The sequence below is a fragment of the Entelurus aequoreus genome, linkage group LG05, assembly GCF_033978785.1.
Source record: "Entelurus aequoreus isolate RoL-2023_Sb linkage group LG05, RoL_Eaeq_v1.1, whole genome shotgun sequence".
In the NCBI taxonomy this organism is placed as follows: domain Eukaryota; kingdom Metazoa; phylum Chordata; class Actinopteri; order Syngnathiformes; family Syngnathidae; genus Entelurus; species Entelurus aequoreus.
The window spans coordinates 65,196,830-65,215,031 of NC_084735.1; the positions used below are offsets into that span (position 1 = coordinate 65,196,830).

At 36.5% G+C, this 18,202-nt stretch overlaps 1 protein-coding gene across 1 annotated transcript; it reads left to right on the top strand.

Moving 5' to 3' along the window:
- Nucleotides 1-6,420: 6,420 nt before the first annotated feature.
- On the top strand, nucleotides 6,421-16,758 carry stoml3b (stomatin (EPB72)-like 3b). Its single transcript, XM_062048677.1, has 7 exons — nucleotides 6,421-6,584; nucleotides 12,561-12,664; nucleotides 12,724-12,796; nucleotides 12,874-12,956; nucleotides 14,568-14,771; nucleotides 15,063-15,197; nucleotides 15,276-16,758. The coding sequence occupies exons 1-7, from the start codon at nucleotides 6,521-6,523 to the stop codon at nucleotides 15,462-15,464; spliced, it is 852 nt and encodes a 283-aa protein (XP_061904661.1). The 5' UTR covers nucleotides 6,421-6,520; the 3' UTR covers nucleotides 15,465-16,758.
- The last annotated feature ends 1,444 nt before the right edge of the window (nucleotides 16,759-18,202 follow it).

The following is an 18,202-nucleotide window of genomic DNA, read 5'->3' on the forward strand; positions in this document are numbered from 1 at the left end:
CAAAATGAGCCACTGTGCTAGCCTAAAATAGTAGCATGTTTACATAAAAATTTTGATGGGCCTGCTATCTGTGCCCTGGACCTCTGGACGGGGGTCGCCGTAAGCCGCCGTACTTATTAGATGGTGCCGCGTGTCTGAATGCGTGAGTTTTGGGTGTAACTGTACAAAATGAGCCACTGTGCTAGCCTAAAATAGTAGCATGTTTACATAAAAATGCTAACACTTAGCATGTGTGCTAACGATAGCATGATAACAGTCAGCATGTTTCATATACCAAGTTATATGACTCAAAGGTGTATGGCTGCGGGAGTAGAACAAAAAGTGTAAAATTAAATGAAAAAGTTAGCAAGCTTAAGTTAGCTTACTAGCATGCTATCGTTTGCATGCTAACTTGCAGTTAACTTGCATCACATACCAAGTTACACGACTCTAAGGTGTATGGCTGGGGAATTAGAGTAAAAAGTGTCAAAATAGCTAAAAAAAAAAAAAAGTTAGCACGCTAACAGTTAAAAAGGGTCACATACCAAGTTATATGATTATAGGGTAAACGGTTGCAAAATTTGCTCAAAAACCTAGCATGTTAACGTAAACATGCATACAGTTAGCATGTTGTAAATATCAAGTTATATGACTGTAAGGTGTATGGCTGCGTAATCGGGGAAAAAAGGCGTAAAAATCGCAAAAAAAGTTAGCGTGCTAGCATGCTAAAGTTAGCACACTTACAGTTAACAGCTGTCACATATCAAGCTATATGACTCTAGGGTAAACGGTAACAAAATTAGCTCAAAAAGCTAGCACTTAAATGTTAGCATGCTGGCATGGTTGTGTGTGTGTGTGTGTGTGTGTGTGTGTGTGTGTGTGTGTCTATTAGGGGTGTGGGAAAAAATCTATTCGAATTCGAATCGCGATTCTCACGTTGTGCGATTCAGAATCGATTCTCATTTTTAAAAAATCGATTTTTTTTATTTTTTATTTATTTATTAAATTTAAATTTTTTTTAAATTTATTTTTTAATTAATGAATCCAACAAAACAATACACAGCAATACCATAACAATGCGATCCAATTCCAAAACCAAACCCGACCCAGCAACACTCAGAACTGCAATAAACAGAGCAATTGAGAGGAGACACAAACACGATACAGAACAATCCAAAAGTAGTGAAACAAAAATGAATATTATCAACAACAGTATCAATATTAGTTACAATTTCAACATAGCAGTGATTAAAAATCCCTTATTGACATTATCATTAGACATTTATAAAAATAAATAAAAAAGAACAATAGTGTCACAGTGGCTTACACTTGCATCGCATTTCATAAGCTTGACAACACACTGAATCCAATATTTTCACAAAGATAAAATAAGTCATATTTTTGGTTAATTTAATAGTTAAAACAAATTTACATTATTGCAATCAGTTGATAAAACATTGTCCTTTACAATTATAAAAGCTTTTTACAAAAATCTACTACTCTGCTTGCATGTCAGCAGACTGGGGTAGATCCTGCTGAAATCCTATGTATTGAATGAATAGAGAATAATTTTGAATCGGGAAAAAATTGTTTTTGAATCGAGAATCGTGTTGAATTGAAAAAAAATAAATCGATCTTGAATCGAATCGTGACCCCAATAATCGATATTGAATAGAATCGTGGGACACCCAAAGATTCACAGCCCTAGTGTCTATGCTTATTTGTGTGGCATGTCTATGCGTATTTGAGCAGCACTAATCTATTTTGTTCTTTGAATCTCACTTCCTTCAACATAAAATGAAATATCCACGATTGTCCCACTACACAAAAATCATAAAGTTAGTTTTGCCAGTATTTAAGGATAACTTATTAACACCAAACCATATCTTAATACATTTATTTGCAATCACCTCTAACACATTTTTAACATTTTGTCCTGCCATTGAAAAGGCATTAAGTAGCATGTCGCCCCATTTGAAATCAAACTGCAGTAGGTGTTTGATTTCATAGTGAAAGTGGTTATAGTAATCTCTCTGGTTTGTTTGTTTGTTTGGAACATGCATTTCCTTTATGGTTTGTGGTTGGAGCTCATGCACAGCACTCTTTGCAAAAACACTCACAGAGTGTAAGAACATCCCTTGTGCACAGTGGCGGTTTTGTAGATGAGAAAGTACCCTGGGCAAGACCCAATTTCAGTGACACCTCAATTGTCCTGGCAGTTACAGTTGCAATAACCTTTTAGAGAAAAGTTGCTGTAATTTGGCCCAGAATTTTGTTTTGTTGATTTTTTTAAAATTCAGTTTCAGTTTATTTCCAACATGCATACAATACAATGTAATGTACCACATATTGTCAATTGTTTCAATACAGCACGCCCGAAAAGGAGTAGGAAGAAGCAGAGTTTATTTAATACTACCCCCTTTTCATATGATAGCAATTGTATCCCACTTCTTTGTTCTCTGTTTGTAACAGAACAGTGAATACATAATAAATAATGTACCATAAGTAAGTAAACAAATATTAAATACATAAATAATCATTATCTAAAAAAAAAAAAGGTTCAAGATGTTCATAATAATTGTTCTACTTTGTGAACACTTGTAGTTTGAACAGTTTCTTAAACTGAATCATATTGGTGCTTTGTTTCATTTATTTGCTAAAGGTTTTAAGTGTTGTACGTGCATACAAATGTTTTCAATTAGAAGTTCCTCTGAGGTTATAATTCTCCTTTTTTGTTGTGAAGTTGTTGTGAAGTCCTTTTTTGTTGTACATTCTTGGGTGGCAGGTTATAGTTTGCTTTGTACATCATTTTAACTGTTTGCAAATGCATCAAAACGTTAAATTTGTATATTTTTGATTCAATAAATAAAGCGTTTGTATGTTCTCTATATCCAACATTGTGTGTGAATGTTGTCTACTCTATTTGTGTTGGCCCTGCGATGAGGTGGCGACTTGTCCAGGGTGTACCCCGCCTTCCGCCCGAATGCAGCTGAGATAGGCTCCAGCACCCTCCGCGACCCCAAAAAGGGACAAGTGGTAGAAAATGGATAGATGGATGTATTATTCTAATGTATCTTTTTTTTATAACCCCGTTAGTGAATGAAGTTCACTAAGATATGGTAACACTAGTGAGCAGTAGAGAATATGAAGTGATTTTGGGTCCAGAACATGTTTTGCTTTATTCATTATTGACATGTTTCTTGCTACTTCATGTTGTATATTTGATAAATGAGGTTTCCGGTGCATTGTATCATCTATTATTACACCCAAAAATGTGTTTTCTTTTACCCTTTCAATGTCTACTCCGTCTATTTGTAATTGTGTTTGACTTTCCCTTCTACTGTTACCGAATAGCATTATTTTAGTTTTACGAAGACTTAAAGAGTCTGTTTTTGGAAAATTATATTTTTAATTTCTTCATTTCTTCTGTTATTATTTGTATTATCTTCTGTGTGTTCTCTCCTGAACAAAACGCAGTTGTATCATCTGAAAATAATACTAACTTTAAGTCCTTTGTAACTTTACAAATGTCGTTTATATAAAGATTGAACAATTTTGGTCCCAGTATTGATCCCTGAGGTACGCCACAAGATACTTTCAGCTCTGTATGCGTTTGTTCACCTATCTTCACATATTGCTTCCTGTTGGTCAAGTAGCTTCTTACCCAGTTCAAGACCAACCCTCTGATTCCATACCCTTCTTATTTGTTTATTAAGATATTGTGATTAATTGTGTGAAATGCTTTTGTTCAATTTAATCATTTTAAAAATGTCAATGTCAAATATTTGACGGGTTTACGATACACTCGCAGTTACTGGACAATACCCCAAAGCCAAACGGGACACATAAGTCTTTTAAAGTCCGTAAAAACATTTTGGATTTATATTTTTATTTTAATTTTTGCTCAAATGTTTCAATCAACTTGAGCACTACAAAAAAATACTAAGCAAAAGTACTTAAATCCCGATTTTAGAAGTCGGAGGGACACGCAAGGAAATTCAAATCAGCCAGTGATGGAGGTGCACACGACAGACTGGATGATGGGGGAAGCGGAATGGGAAACAAATTGTTCATTCATTTATTTTTGGAAAACATTTTTTTACAGAATGAAAGAAATACCTGTATTTTGGTTTTTCAAAATGTTATTATGACTCCTCTTGTTTGGAATGTGTGATTGTCTTACTTGTTCGGGATTCATACCGCCATGTGGTGGACCACTAAACCCAGGCTTAGAAAGCTAATCGGTCTAAAAGGACAAGCTTCAATCTGAGCAGCCGTTTTCCGCCTGGCGCTAGTGTTTGACTCATCTCCATTCAATAGCATGAGGCTATCTTTGAATGGTAAAAAGTGCACGAGACAAAATCTGTTTTATGAAAAAGTACAAGGTCCCCCCAAATTATGTCCATGCTCACGTAAGGATTGTGGATGATGGGCAAAATTACCCAAAATAGTGCAGTTCCCCTTTAAATGGGACCTATTATTTAAAGCCAACTCTTCTTACCTATTGGTACCTGTTTTTGTGTATTTCATTTGAAATCAAACCTTGCAGGCATGGCGGAGATATTTAAAAAAAAAATCTTGCCTTCCTTCATACTTCCTCTAAACAAGCCGTTTGGAAATGGCCCAATTTAGAAATGTGTTTCCAAGTGTGATGTCACCGGATATCTCCATAAATGGTAGAAATGTATCCAAAGTGCTTTGCGCGAGCCCGCCATTGTAGTCCGACGCTGTAGTCAATAAGCTCCTTATTTTTCTCTATCCTCTGTTGGGCAGACTGACTTGTACATGCACATGCATCCTCCAGCGTATAGTTTGAACTTATATCTGTCAATAGACTCGATATTGTCACGGCGCAAGCGCAATCCCTCATGCCATCTGCTGCAAGCGCTGCCGGCAGCTCCGCTAGGAGCGCTCCTGGGACACGCCCCTGCTCGCTCTTCCCGCATCGCGGCCACGTGCCTGCACGGCTGCAGGCAATTAGCAATCAGCGCACCTGGGTCTGATGAGGGCAGACGGCATAAAGACCAGCGGACACGAAGATCCAGTGCCGGAACGTAGTTCACTCTGTGTAGTAAGCATCCCGTCTCTGGCTTCCCTCCTCGTACCTGCTCCCGTGTCTTATGTCCTTTGTGTTCCCCGCAGTGTTCCCTCCGAATCCAGTGATCGAGCAGTGCGACTCGACTTCCCTCCGGATTTTGGACTGCTTCCCTCGATCCTCGACCCTGCTTGGACACGGACTGTCTTCTTGTCTTGCCCCTCTGGACTTTTGAAGGATTCATCCAACACACACAAACAACACCCACTGGTAACATTTATATTGTTAACTCTTCACATCGTCTTGCACCATACACTTCTAGTAGCATACACACCCCAGTACATCATCAGCGTCAATAAATCTATTAAACTGATTCTGGCCGTTGCGCGTCTCTTTCCCACGCCGTACGTAACAGATATGGAAGCACTAAAACTACAACATGGCTGACAAGGAGAAGATGCTGTCAAAGTGGAGGCACATAAGTAGGACCGCCCACAAAACGGTGCACACCGAAGAGATGGTAAGAAAGCGGCTTGAAGATGATCTGTAAAACAAGAACCACCATTACATGATATGTAGACCACAAGGAAGTGTTTTAAATGTAGAAAAAAAAAATCATAATAATAATAATTTATTGAAGGATAAACTAACTCATTGACTTACAATTTGCTCATTTCAAAATTTTTGTTGTGAAATAACATGTTTGAGACTCTTGGCCTGTGAGATATTCAATATTATACAGTATTAGGAATTATATTACAGTACCTCAGGTTTGGCTAATAATCTCTTACAAAAGGTCAGACAAAAACCGAATCGTACAAAAACCAAAGCAACTTTTCCTATATGGAACACCAAACACATTTGATATAGACTAATTGTAGTTTTACATGCAGAAAACAGTATGATGAATTCAATCACTTTTATTTAAGACAGTTGTTGGCAAAAAAACTGACTATTTGTTATGCGCAGTATTTGACTGCACGATTCCTGAGACGGTGTAGGAAAACCAGGGCGAAAAGCGAATCATACGAAACATGGGGCATACAAAAACCGAGGTGTCACTGTAATTTAATATTTACCTTCCATCTGACACACATGGCCTTACCAGATAATCATTTGAGTATAGATAAATATGATATTTTTGGGGCAACCTCCTTATGTGGGCCATGTCAAAAGCTGTATGTTTCAGTTGGATTTAGGTCCGGGTGCTGGTTCTTTTTGAGCCTTTAAAGTCTTTGTGCCAAAATAAACTGCTATTTGCTATAGTTACGAGTTGCCACTTGTATGAAATAAAAAGGTGACATGCGAAGTAAAGAATGAAGAAGGCTTCTGATTCTGCTGAACTCTGTTGATGATCAACAAAGAGGAGCCACACCTCCATCACTTGATCTCTGCTCCACATTTAGACTGCAGCTTTAAAAGGTTGGATGACTTCCTGCTCATTGGACACACTTCTCCTTCTTCCTCGCAGTCAAGTGACTTCCTGGCTTCACTTTCACTCAGTGTATGGAAATGGAGGACCAAATGGAGAGCCAGAAGAGACGGGAGGCCAGCAAAGACACTTTAATATGTAAGCCTTGCTTCCTTTTTCTATGTTGTGTGATGTTGTGTGATGGTGCTGTTTGTTAACTGTGGTGAACAAATATTTCCTGTTCTCTGCTTAAAGTACATACTGTAGTGTGTATGTGTACCTTCACCTGTGCAGGTGACGCTGCAGGGTAGTCGTCATAGGGACACTGTGAGATAAAGAGTCCCAATAGCATGTGACTGGGAGTGTCTGTGTCAATATCCATGGAGCTTGTTTTTTTTTAATGATTAATATGCTTCTGAACTATAAAACAACCTTTTTATTTTAAAAATAATACTGAGTTATGCTATGGTTCTTTACTATACATACTGTATATAATGTGGGGACATGTGTTTACTTTAATTTGATTAAACTGAATGTGTTGTCATAAAGAAATATATGATGTAAGGTAAATAATGAGATGTAAGGTATGATGTACTAGATTATGATTTTTAATACACAGTATAACATAGTTATTATTGTTATTATTATTATTATTATTATTGTTACAGTGTAATAATTATTGTTACCTGTGGTAATGCCACTATGATACAACATTTGTATTATAATCCTTAAACAAAGTAACAGTGAAACTCAATGGAATAATCACTGAATGGAGAACTGGGGGTGGGATTAAATAAATGATCTTCTTCCCACTCCCTTTCAGGCAAAACTGGACAATCATGCTTACATACTGTACATTACCTTTTGCACTATATTAATGTATATTATTATGTGTTGTCAACTTTGTACTTTTTTTTATGTCATTGCCTGAAATAAAAAAATAAATGAAAAAAAATAAAAATGAAAATACAAACCCCGTTTCCATATGAGTTGGGAAATTGTGTTAGATGTAAATATAAACGGAATACAATGATTTGCAAATCATTTTCAACCCATATTCAGTTGAATATGCTACAAAGACAACATATTTGATGTTTTTTTTGCAAATAATCATTAACTTTAGAATTTGATGCCAGCAACACGTGACAAAGAAGTTGGGAAAGGTGGCAATAAATACTGATAAAGTTGAGGAATGCTCATCAAACACTTATTTGGAACATCCCACAGGTGAACAGGCAAATTGGGAACACGTGGGTGCCATGATTGGGTATAAAAGTAGATTCCATGAAATGCTCAGTCATTCACAAACAAGGATGGGGCGAGGGTCACCACTTGGTCAACAAATGCGTGAGCAAATTGTTGAACAGTTTAAGAAAAACCTTTCTCAACCAGCTATTGCAAGGAATTTAGGGATTTCACCATCTACGGTCCGTAAAATCATTAAAGGGTTCAGAGAATCTGGAGAAATCACTGCACGTAAGCAGCTAAGCCCTTGACCTTCGATCCCTCAGGCTGTACTGCATCAACAAGCGACATCAGTGTGTAAAGGATATCACCACATGAGCTCAGGAACACTTCAGAAACCCACTGTCAGTAACTACAGTTGGTCGCTACATCTGTAAATGCAAGTTAAAACTCTCCTATGCAAGGCGAAAACCGTTTATCAACAACACCCAGAAACACAGTCGGCTTCGCTGGGCCTGAGCTCATCTAAGATGGACTGATACAAAGTGGAAAAGTGTTCTGTGGTCTGACGAGTCCACATTTCAAATTGTTTTTGGAAACTGTGGACGTCGTGTCCTCCGGACCAAAGAGGAAAAGAACCATCCGTATTGTTGTAGGCGCAAAGTTGAAAAGCCAGTATCTGTGATGGTATGGGGGTGTATTAATGCCCAAGACATGGGTAACTTACACATCTGTGAAGGCGCCATTAATGCTGAAAGGTACATACAGCTTTTGGAGCAACATATGTTGCCATCCAAACAACGTTACCTTGGACGCCCCTGCTTATTTCTGCAAGACAATGCCAAGCCACGTGTTACATCAACGTGGCTTCATAGTAAAAGAGTGCGGGTACTAGACTGGCCTGCCTGTAGTCCCGACCTGTCTCCCATTGAAAGTGTGTGGCACATTATGAAGCCTAAAATACCACAATGGAGACCCCCGGACTGTTGAACAACTTAAGCTGTACATCAAGCAAGAATGGGAAAAAATTCCACCTGAGAAGCTTAAAAAATGTGTCTCCTCAGTTCCCAAACGTTTACTGAGTGTTGTTAAAAGGAAAGGCCATGTAACACAGTGGTGAACATGCCCTTTCCCAACTACTTTGGCACGTGTTGCAGCCATGAAATTCTGAGTTAATTATTATTTGCAAAAAAAAAAAAAAAAAAAAGTTTATGAGTTTGAACATCAAATGTCTTGTCTTTGTAGTGCATTCAATTGAATATGGGTTGAAAAGGATTTGCAAATCATTGTATTCCGTTTATATTTACATCTAACACAATTTCCCAACTCATATGAAAACAGGGTTTGTAGTACATAGTATGAAAATAGTAGCAGTACTAAAACTTCTTCATTTCAATTGTATTATCAATAGGGAAATACAATTAATACAAACTATTTTTGATCAAATAAAACCAAGATTTTACCCATAACAATATTTATACAGTATTTCAATTATTAAGAATAATCTATAATAGGGAGCCATTGCTACAAACAGTGAAAAAGTCTAAACAATAATCTGCATATCGCAGTCAGCTTCGCTGGGCCTGAGCTCATCTAAGATGGACTGATACAAAGTGGAAAAGTGTTCTGTGGTCTGACGAGTCCACATTTCAAATTGTTTTTGGAAACTGTGGACATCGTGTCCTTCACCCTTGCTCCTGATGGTTGCTGGTTAGCGCCTTGCATGGCAGCTCCCGCCATCAGTGTGTGAATGTGTGTGTGAATGGGTGAATGTGGAAATACTGTCAAAGCGCTTTGAGTACCTTGAAGGTAGAAAAGCGCTATACAAGTATAACCCATTTATCATTTATTTATCATTTATATGTGTAAGATATATAGATATAAATAGATATAACACGAAAACAATAATACCACAGAATATACAGTAGTACTATAATATGAATACAATAAAGAATGAATGACTGAATATAAAATATTTACCAGCTATGCTAATGTTTGTCACATAGTTGATCTATACGATATTAATACAAAAACAATAAAGCAACAATAATACAAATTTATAAATAAGATGTATTTGTATGTAATAATGACATTTCCAAAATATTAATTATAACATTATTAATAAAAAGAATATAGAAATAGAAAATAAAACATGTTAATAACATGTTAAAAATACATTAACAAATAAATTACATGTTTTAAATTAATTAAAATTCAATAGATTAGATTAAATTAAATTAAATTACAATAAATCACAACTCGTGTATTAGATCTTCAAGGTAACTAAAATATGACAAGAAACACAATATACAACATAGTTGTTGTTTTTTAAATGTAATTGTAATAAAATCCTTTTATTTTAAAGCACATCTACCATATGGGTCATTTTTTTTATATGGTGCCTTTTGCGTCCCCAGTATAAATCATGTCATATTTTCTCAAAATATTTACAATTGCTCATTCCATTAGTTTCTTTGTGTATGGTAAATTGTTGTCTATCATAAATACAGTGATATGGGCTTCAAACATTAGAATATATATTTTTTAAAGCTTTTGTTAAAGTTCTATTATGCGATTTTGCCATGTCCCTGGTGCTGTTTATTCAACTTTAATCTAGAAAATAACAAATAAAAACATATATTTTTAATTTTTTTTTGTTATGATATAATTATCATAGACAAGCTCTCTTTAGTCATATGGTGTATATTATCAAAATCGTAAAAAGAATTACAAAAAAATAAGGTTCTATGTCTGTCCCTGTGGTCGCTGTCCACTCTGTTAAGTTGCGTTACTGTCCCTTTAAGAAAACAACCACATTTGTCAGTGACATCATTCTCATCAGGTAACATCACACCAGTGGCGGGAAACTCAACTCTGGTAAGCTGTGTGGTTTTTTAGCTCTCTTACTATCTGATGTTGATGTTTTTATGAAGTGAATTTAATGTGGTTGAACATAACGTGTCCACTCTGTTAGGCCTAAATAATAAGGAGATCAATCAAATTGAAATTTTTCAAAACATGTTTGTGTGAAATTATAGATTTCTTATCAATTATTCAAGTCCATGCTAGCTGTTATGTTAACACAGGCAGGCTGAAGGCTAACTTTAGCTCAAAATGTCCACCGTGTTAGTGTCCACCGTGTTAGCCTCATTCAACTAACACGGTGGACATCAACCTAACAGAGTGGACATGTATATAGTAATGTTGACTTATCACAATGTATATGTAGTGCTATTATGCATTCAACAGCAGTTTCTTTCATAATTCTTGGTTAATCATCACTGCTGTTGCAAAATATCATATACAGCAAATACATTGGTGTTAAAAGTACAGTGTACAAATATATCAACTATGTACTTGTAGTTACATAAAGATATGTAAGGGGTTGATAATAATGATATAACATTTTAGTAATTTGTATCATAATTCATATTTCTTAAGAAATGAAATAGATTAATATCCCCCGTTCTCAAAAATGCCCTTGTTTTTCTCAATATATGCTATTTAAAAATGTATGTATTCTAAAAATATATCTGCTTAGAGTGAGGGATATACAATCCATATAGGAAAGTCATTATACAGGCAATCATGCACTGAAAACACATGTATGCTGTTATGCATATGTCCTTAACAGAGTGGACATATCCCGTGTGTCACCTCTCATTAATATAGCTAAATATACTATGATTTAGGTGCCTGAGTTCGACCAATATGTTTTTCAGCAAGTTACATATGTCATGTATACAATAGAACATAAAAATATTGGTAAATCAACTATTTATTTTTTACAAGTTATGAAGTCCAAATGGCACCCTATAAAAAAAACGACCCATATAAGACTCTTAATTAACCGAAAATAAAACCTATTAGTAACGATTACAAATATATGTATATTTTAGACACATAAACCATATAAAAATAAGATAAATACAAAGCACAAATATATAAGAAATGACTACCGGTATGTCAGTGCTCGTATATTGTCATCAGCTTAACTTCGATTTCTCTCTTAGTGATTCCGCTCAGTCATGTCTTCACATGACTGAGCGGTCAAGTGTTTCAATGGGACCGTGAGATATGTAATCATGTTCTCTCTTTACTGCCACAATAAAAAAAAAAAAAAACTTCAGTTATTCCACAGGAAACTGACAGTCTTGTGGTTTGACCGCAAAGAGAATAATGATGATTATGCGCGGTAAAAAAGCACATGATAAAAGGCCAGGAAAATTGATCCTTTGTGCTTGTCAGAATCAGAATCAGAATCAGAATCAGAATCAGGCCAAGTCTACTTGCATATACAAGGAATTTGTCTTCGGCAGTTGTTTGCTCTCTAAACATACAGCAAATAGACAAGTATACATTCACTGAGCAAGCAAGTACTCTAGGTGCATACTTTAGTCATCTATCAACATTATATACAAGTAAGACTTTACAATATTTAGTGCAAAATACAAAGATATACTGTACATAAGAGAAAGTGAAGATGTTGTTAACACCCGTTTGGCTGCTGATATGTTAGACATACTGTATGTTTAACCCTTTTAAGGGTGAAGCAAAAAATATTCAGGTGGATTGCGGAGAAAATAAATACGCTCTGCTTCTTCCTACTCCTTTGCTTGATTGTGCAGGTATTAGAATATGACGAACTTTAATGTAAAATAAACCATGCAGTGGAAACGATGTCGCGTATTGACACACAGAACCTCCCCTCGCTTACTTGTTTCATGTATGATCAGAGTAGATATCATATTGCTTGTGTCAACATTTGACTGTTGGCCTCGTCTTTTGTCTCAACAACAATGCATTACAGGACATTACCACATTTTAATTAAACATCATACAAGCACGCCATTGTCCTATTGTCTGTCTGTTGATGTGACGGACAATCCAGCAGTGGAATATTCATTTTATTCCATAACAAACAACAAAACTTGTCGTCTCTCCTTGCAGCTGACCGGACTGGATCCTTGGGATGTGCAGGATGGTTCATCGTCATATTGGTTGGCTTCTTTACAATTTGCCTTTTCCCCATCACTATTTGGTTCTGTCTGAAGGTGGGTTGACTGAAACGTTTGAAACTTGAATTTCTACTCATGTACTTTTCTTCTTGCAGATAGTTCAAGAGTACGAGCGTGCAGTCATCTTCAGACTAGGCCGGATCACAGACAGGAAAGCAAAAGGACCAGGTATACTGTAGGAACATGCTCGGTTTTCTCTATCCTCATTTAAAGGATTCCCCTGACATTTTTTTGCTTTATGTTAGGAATCTTCTTCATTTTACCCTGCACTGATTCGTTTATCAAAGTGGATTTGAGGACAGTTTCATTTGACATCCCTCCGCAAGAAGTAAGCTTTTTTTTCATCCATGCCTATACAAACACAATAAAGATGTTGTTTTTTTACTATAAGTTTTAAAGGGGTTTAAATGTAATATCATGTCAATTATTGTGATTGTACGCTGTTTGCAGTGGCGTACATTTGCACTGCATCTATTTATTAGTTTTAAATGTAATTGAATCAAAATCTAATTAACTGAATTCAACTGAATTCAAAATATTGTAATTGAATTCAGTTAAATTAAATTGAATTCAATTAATTGAATTCAATTAATTGAGTTAATTTAATTCAATGAAATTATTAAATTGAATTTAATTACATTTAATTAAATTAATACCGGTAAACATTGTCAAGGGGACGGCGTGGCGAAGTTGGTAGAGTGGCCGTGCCAGCAATCGGAGGGTTGCTGGTTACTGGGGTTCAATCATCACCTTCATCACGTCCGTTGTGTCCTTGGGCAAGACACTTCACCCTTGCTCCTGATGGGTGCTGGTTAGCGCCTTGCATGGCAGCTCCCGCCATCAGTGTGTGAATGTGTCTGTGAATGTGGAAATACTGTCAAAGCGCTTTGAGTACCTTGAAGGTAGAAAAGCGCTATACAAGTGTAACCCATTTATCATTTATCATTTAAGTTAATATTTCTCGGTGATAACAGTTTTAAAATTAAGTTAAATAAAATAAAATAAAATAAAATTAAATAAAATGAAATGTAATAAAATTAAATACAATTAAATACAATTTGATTAAAGCACCCCTGTGATCCCTAGAGGGTCAGGCGGTAGAACATGGATAGATAAATTAAATTAAATTAAATTCAATTCAATTAAATTGAAATTCAGTTCAACTGGATGTATTTGATGGTAATTAAATGTAATTTAATTTAATTCATTGAATTAAATTAATCAAATTGAAATAAATTAATTGGAATTCAATTAATTGAGTTAATTTGATTTAATACAATGAAATTAAATGGAATTTAATTGCGTTAATAAACATTGTTAAGTTAATATTCCTCAGTTGAAACAGTTAAAGAAGAAGAAAGAAATTCAATTCAATTGAAATCAATACAATGGAATGAAATGCAATTGTATTGAAGTCAATTCAATTAAATTCACCATGCAGTGAATTAATTTAATTAAATAGAGTTGAATTAATATATTTGATGTATGTTAATAATTCTCAGTGAAAAAAAAAAGTTTTTAAATAAAATAAAAAAAAATAAGATAAAAAAAAAGTAAAATAAAATAAAATAAAACAAAATAAGGTAAATCCAAACAAAAACTAAACTAACGTAAACAAAATGAAACAAAACAAAATAGGAAAGGACAGGACAGGACAAAAACACAACACAACACAACAGAACAGAACAAAACAGAACTGAACAGAACTAAACTAGGATCTTTAAAGTAACTAAAATATGAAAAAACATGTTAAACATATTGTTAAGTAAATATTTATTTTTACCCAACTAATTTAATTCAATGTAATTTCTACTCTACAAGTGTGTAAACAGTGCCAGTCATAAGGTTGGACACACTTTCTCATCTTATTCAATTGAATGGTGGGTCAATGAGAAAAAAAGTTTTCTGACCCAAAGTTATGTATTGTTGTTGAACCCAGATTCTGACTAAGGACTCAGTGACAGTGAGCGTGGACGGCGTGGTCTACTTCCGCGTCAGTGACCCCATCGCTTCCGTGGCCAATGTGACCAACGCTGACTTTGCCACCCGTTTGCTAGCTCAGACAACCCTCAGAAACGTCTTGGGGACCAAGAACCTGGCTGAGGTGTTGTCTGACCGCGAAGGCATTGCTCACTACATGCAGGTATAGATTTTTTTTCTCCTGACTGAAAGTGACATTTGTGGCACCCCCTATGGCTTGTGTTCAAAATGCTTTGGACTACATGTCGGCATACAGTATATGTAGTACATATATCATTGTTTTATAGTCATTAGATAACTGTTTACTTAGTGGCTCAGTATGCATGTTTTTGCAAAGACAGTTTCCTTTATGGCAGCCAAGTATTTTTAACAAAAAATGCTCACATTTTACAGCTGCGTACTTGTCAGCCCTGTAACACACCATATTCATCACAAAAGATTGCGTGTTTTTTAGTCCAACTTGGATGAAGCTACCGACAACTGGGGTATCAAGGTGGAACGTGTGGAGATTAAAGACGTGAAGCTCCCCCATCAGCTGCAGAGAGCAATGGCGGCTGAGGCTGAGGCTTCACGAGAGGCCAGGGCAAAGGTCAGAGCAGACATCATTTGCATACAGTCTGGTTTGTAAAAGCCACACTTAACACCACTTCCTGATTTCCTCCTACAGGTGATAGCCGCTGAGGGTGAGATGAACGCATCTCGCGCCCTGAAGGAGGCTTCTCTCGTCATCTCTGAGTCTCCATCAGCTCTGCAGCTTCGTTACCTGCAGACCCTCAGCACCATCGCAGCTGAGAAGAACTCCACCATCATCTTCCCCTTGCCTATGGACGTCATCTCCCACTTCATGCGGAAGTGACCCCTGTTTGCATGACACTTGATTTGAATGCCTACACATATTTCATCCACAACAAAAGGACATATTTTATTTTAATTTGTTTATTATTTCATTGCATGTTTTGACAATTCAAATTTATAAACTTTCACGCTAACTGTTGTAACCGAAGAGAGTTTGTCATTTGTTGAGTAATTCATAACCTGTTCCAAATGCGACAAAATTTGATAAATACATTTTATATAATTACTTAAATGTCCCAATAATTAATTATAATTGGAAATAAATGTATATACGTGTTATTAAAGGTGTCATTTAATCATTTCATGACTTAATTGATTTGATAATTTTGTAATTTCAATAATTACTTCTCAATTAGTAAATTAACAATTTGCTTATTTAAGGACTTATTTAATGATTTAATTGATTAAACAAATATTTAACTCCTTTTTCAGCGCTTTGTGAATTTTGACGGCTGAGTACACACATAAAATATATTATTGAAGTGCTGACGAGGACCAAATGGGACAACAATAAATAAATATTTAAATAATTCAAACAAATGTGTTATTCCATCCATGCATCCATCCATCCTCTACCGCTGGTCCCTCTCGGGTTTGCTGGAGCCTATCTCAGCTGCATCATGTCTGGTCATACATTAATAAGACATCAATGTATTTAATCCACCTATTATTAATGAAACTTTTAAGTAATTATTTAAAATGTATTTATTTAAAGTTGTCCCATTTGGTCCTGCCTTGATGGAGGAAGTAAACCTTAAAGCAAATTATTAATATTACAATACAATAATTTTACATTAGGCATATTGTGAAGGTATAGAAGACTAAAACCAAGTGTGGATGAGTCCAAGCTTGTCTGGATACATTTTTGAATAAATGTCCATCCATTAATTTTCTACCGCTTGTCCATTTCGGGGTTGCGGGGGGTGCTGGAGCCTATCTTAGCTGCATTCGAGTGGAAGGTGGGGTACACCCTGGACAAGTCGCTACCTCATCACAGGACCAACACAGATAGACAGACACATTCACACTCACATTCACACACTAGAGCCAATTTTAGTGTTGCCAATCAACCTATCCCCAGGTGCATGTCTTTGGAGATGGGAGGAAGCCGGAGTACTCGGAGGGAACCCATGCAGTCACGGGGAGAACATGCAAACTCCACAAAGATCCCGAGCCCGGGATTGAACTCAGGACTACTCAAGACATTTGTATTCTGAGGCACATGCACTAACCCCTGTTCTACCGAGCTGCCTGAATAAATGTAAATTTCAATATTTTTTTCAATTAATAAATCTGAAACGGAAAAATCGACTCAATTCTTGTTTCCCCCGCCAAATGATTTAGTTATATTAAAGCGTTTTGTTATTGTCACCAAACTGTCTAATTTACGATAAAAACATGTTTCTCGAACTCCACAAACGTCATTGGCTACACCTGTCCGAATGGGAAAACTCATAGTGTCCTTGAATGCAACAAAAGCCCCGCGCTGGACCAATGATATATTTGGATATAAGTCACGTGGTTCCGTCATCACGGAAGTGCTTCATGCCCGCTATCATATTTGATTGATTGATTGATTGAGACTTTTATTAGTAGGTTGCACAGTGAAGTACATATTCCGTACAATTGACCACTAAATGGTAACACCCGAATAAGTTTTTCAACTTGTTTAAGTCGGGGTCCACTTAAATTGATTCACGATACAGATATATACTATCATATCATCATAATACAGTCATCACACAAGATAATCACAATGAATTATTTACATTATTTACAATCAGGGGTGTGGATGGGGGGGGGGGGGTAGGATATGGACATCAAGTAGTGGACATAGAGAGAGAGAGAGAGAGAGAGAGAGAGATCAGAAGGCATAAGAAAAAGTATCTGCATTTGATTGTTTACATTTGATTATTAGCAATCCGGGGAGGGTGTTAGTTTAGGGTTGTAGTTGCCTGGAGGTGAACTTTTATTGTGGTTTTGAAGGAGGATAGAGATGCCCTTTCTATTATACCTGTTGGGAGCGCATTCCACATTGATGTGGCATAGAAAGAGAATGAGTTAAGACCTTTGTTAGTTCGGAATCTGGGTTTAACGTGGTCAGTGGAGCTCCCCCTGGTGTTGTGGTTATGGCGGTCATTTACGTTAAGGAAGTAGTTTGACGTGTACTTCGGTATCAGGGAGGTGTAGCGGATTTTATAGACTAGGCTCAGTGCAAGTTGTTTAACCCTGTCCTCCACCTTGAGCCAGTCCACTTTAGAGAAGTGGGTAGGAGTGAGGTGGGATCTGGGGTGGAGGTCTAGCAGTAACCTGACTAGCTTGTTCTGAGATGTTTGGAGTTTAGATTTGAGGGTTTTGGAGGTGCTAGGGTACCAGGAGGTGCATGCGTAATCGAAAAAGGGTTGAACGAGAGTTCCCGCCAGAATCCTCAAGGTGCTTTTGTTGACCAGAGAGGAGATTCTGTAGAGAAATCTCGCTCGTTGGTTAACCTTTTTGATTACCTTGGTTGCCATTTTATCACAGGAAAGGTTACCCTCTAGAATGGAACCTAGGTAGGTGACCTCATCTTTCCTGGTGATAACAATGTCACCCACTTTTATGGTGCAGTCATTGACTTTCTTGAGGTTGATGTGGGACCCAAACAGGATGGATTCTGTTTTACCCAAGTGTATGGATATCTTGTTGTCAGCGAGCCAGGTGCAAGTTCTACAGAGCTCAGCACTGAGGATTTTCTCCACT

Excerpts from the sequence above, each read along its gene's own strand:
- stoml3b (XM_062048677.1), top strand. The coding sequence starts at position 6,521 with ATGGAAATGGAGGACCAAATGGAGAGCCAGAAGAGACGGGAGGCCAGC. Across the intron at positions 12,665-12,723 it reads CTATTTGGTTCTGTCTGAAG|ATAGTTCAAGAGTACGAGCG; the intron begins GTGGGTTGACTG and ends TTCTTCTTGCAG. Across the intron at positions 14,772-15,062 it reads GCATTGCTCACTACATGCAG|TCCAACTTGGATGAAGCTAC; the intron begins GTATAGATTTTT and ends CGTGTTTTTTAG.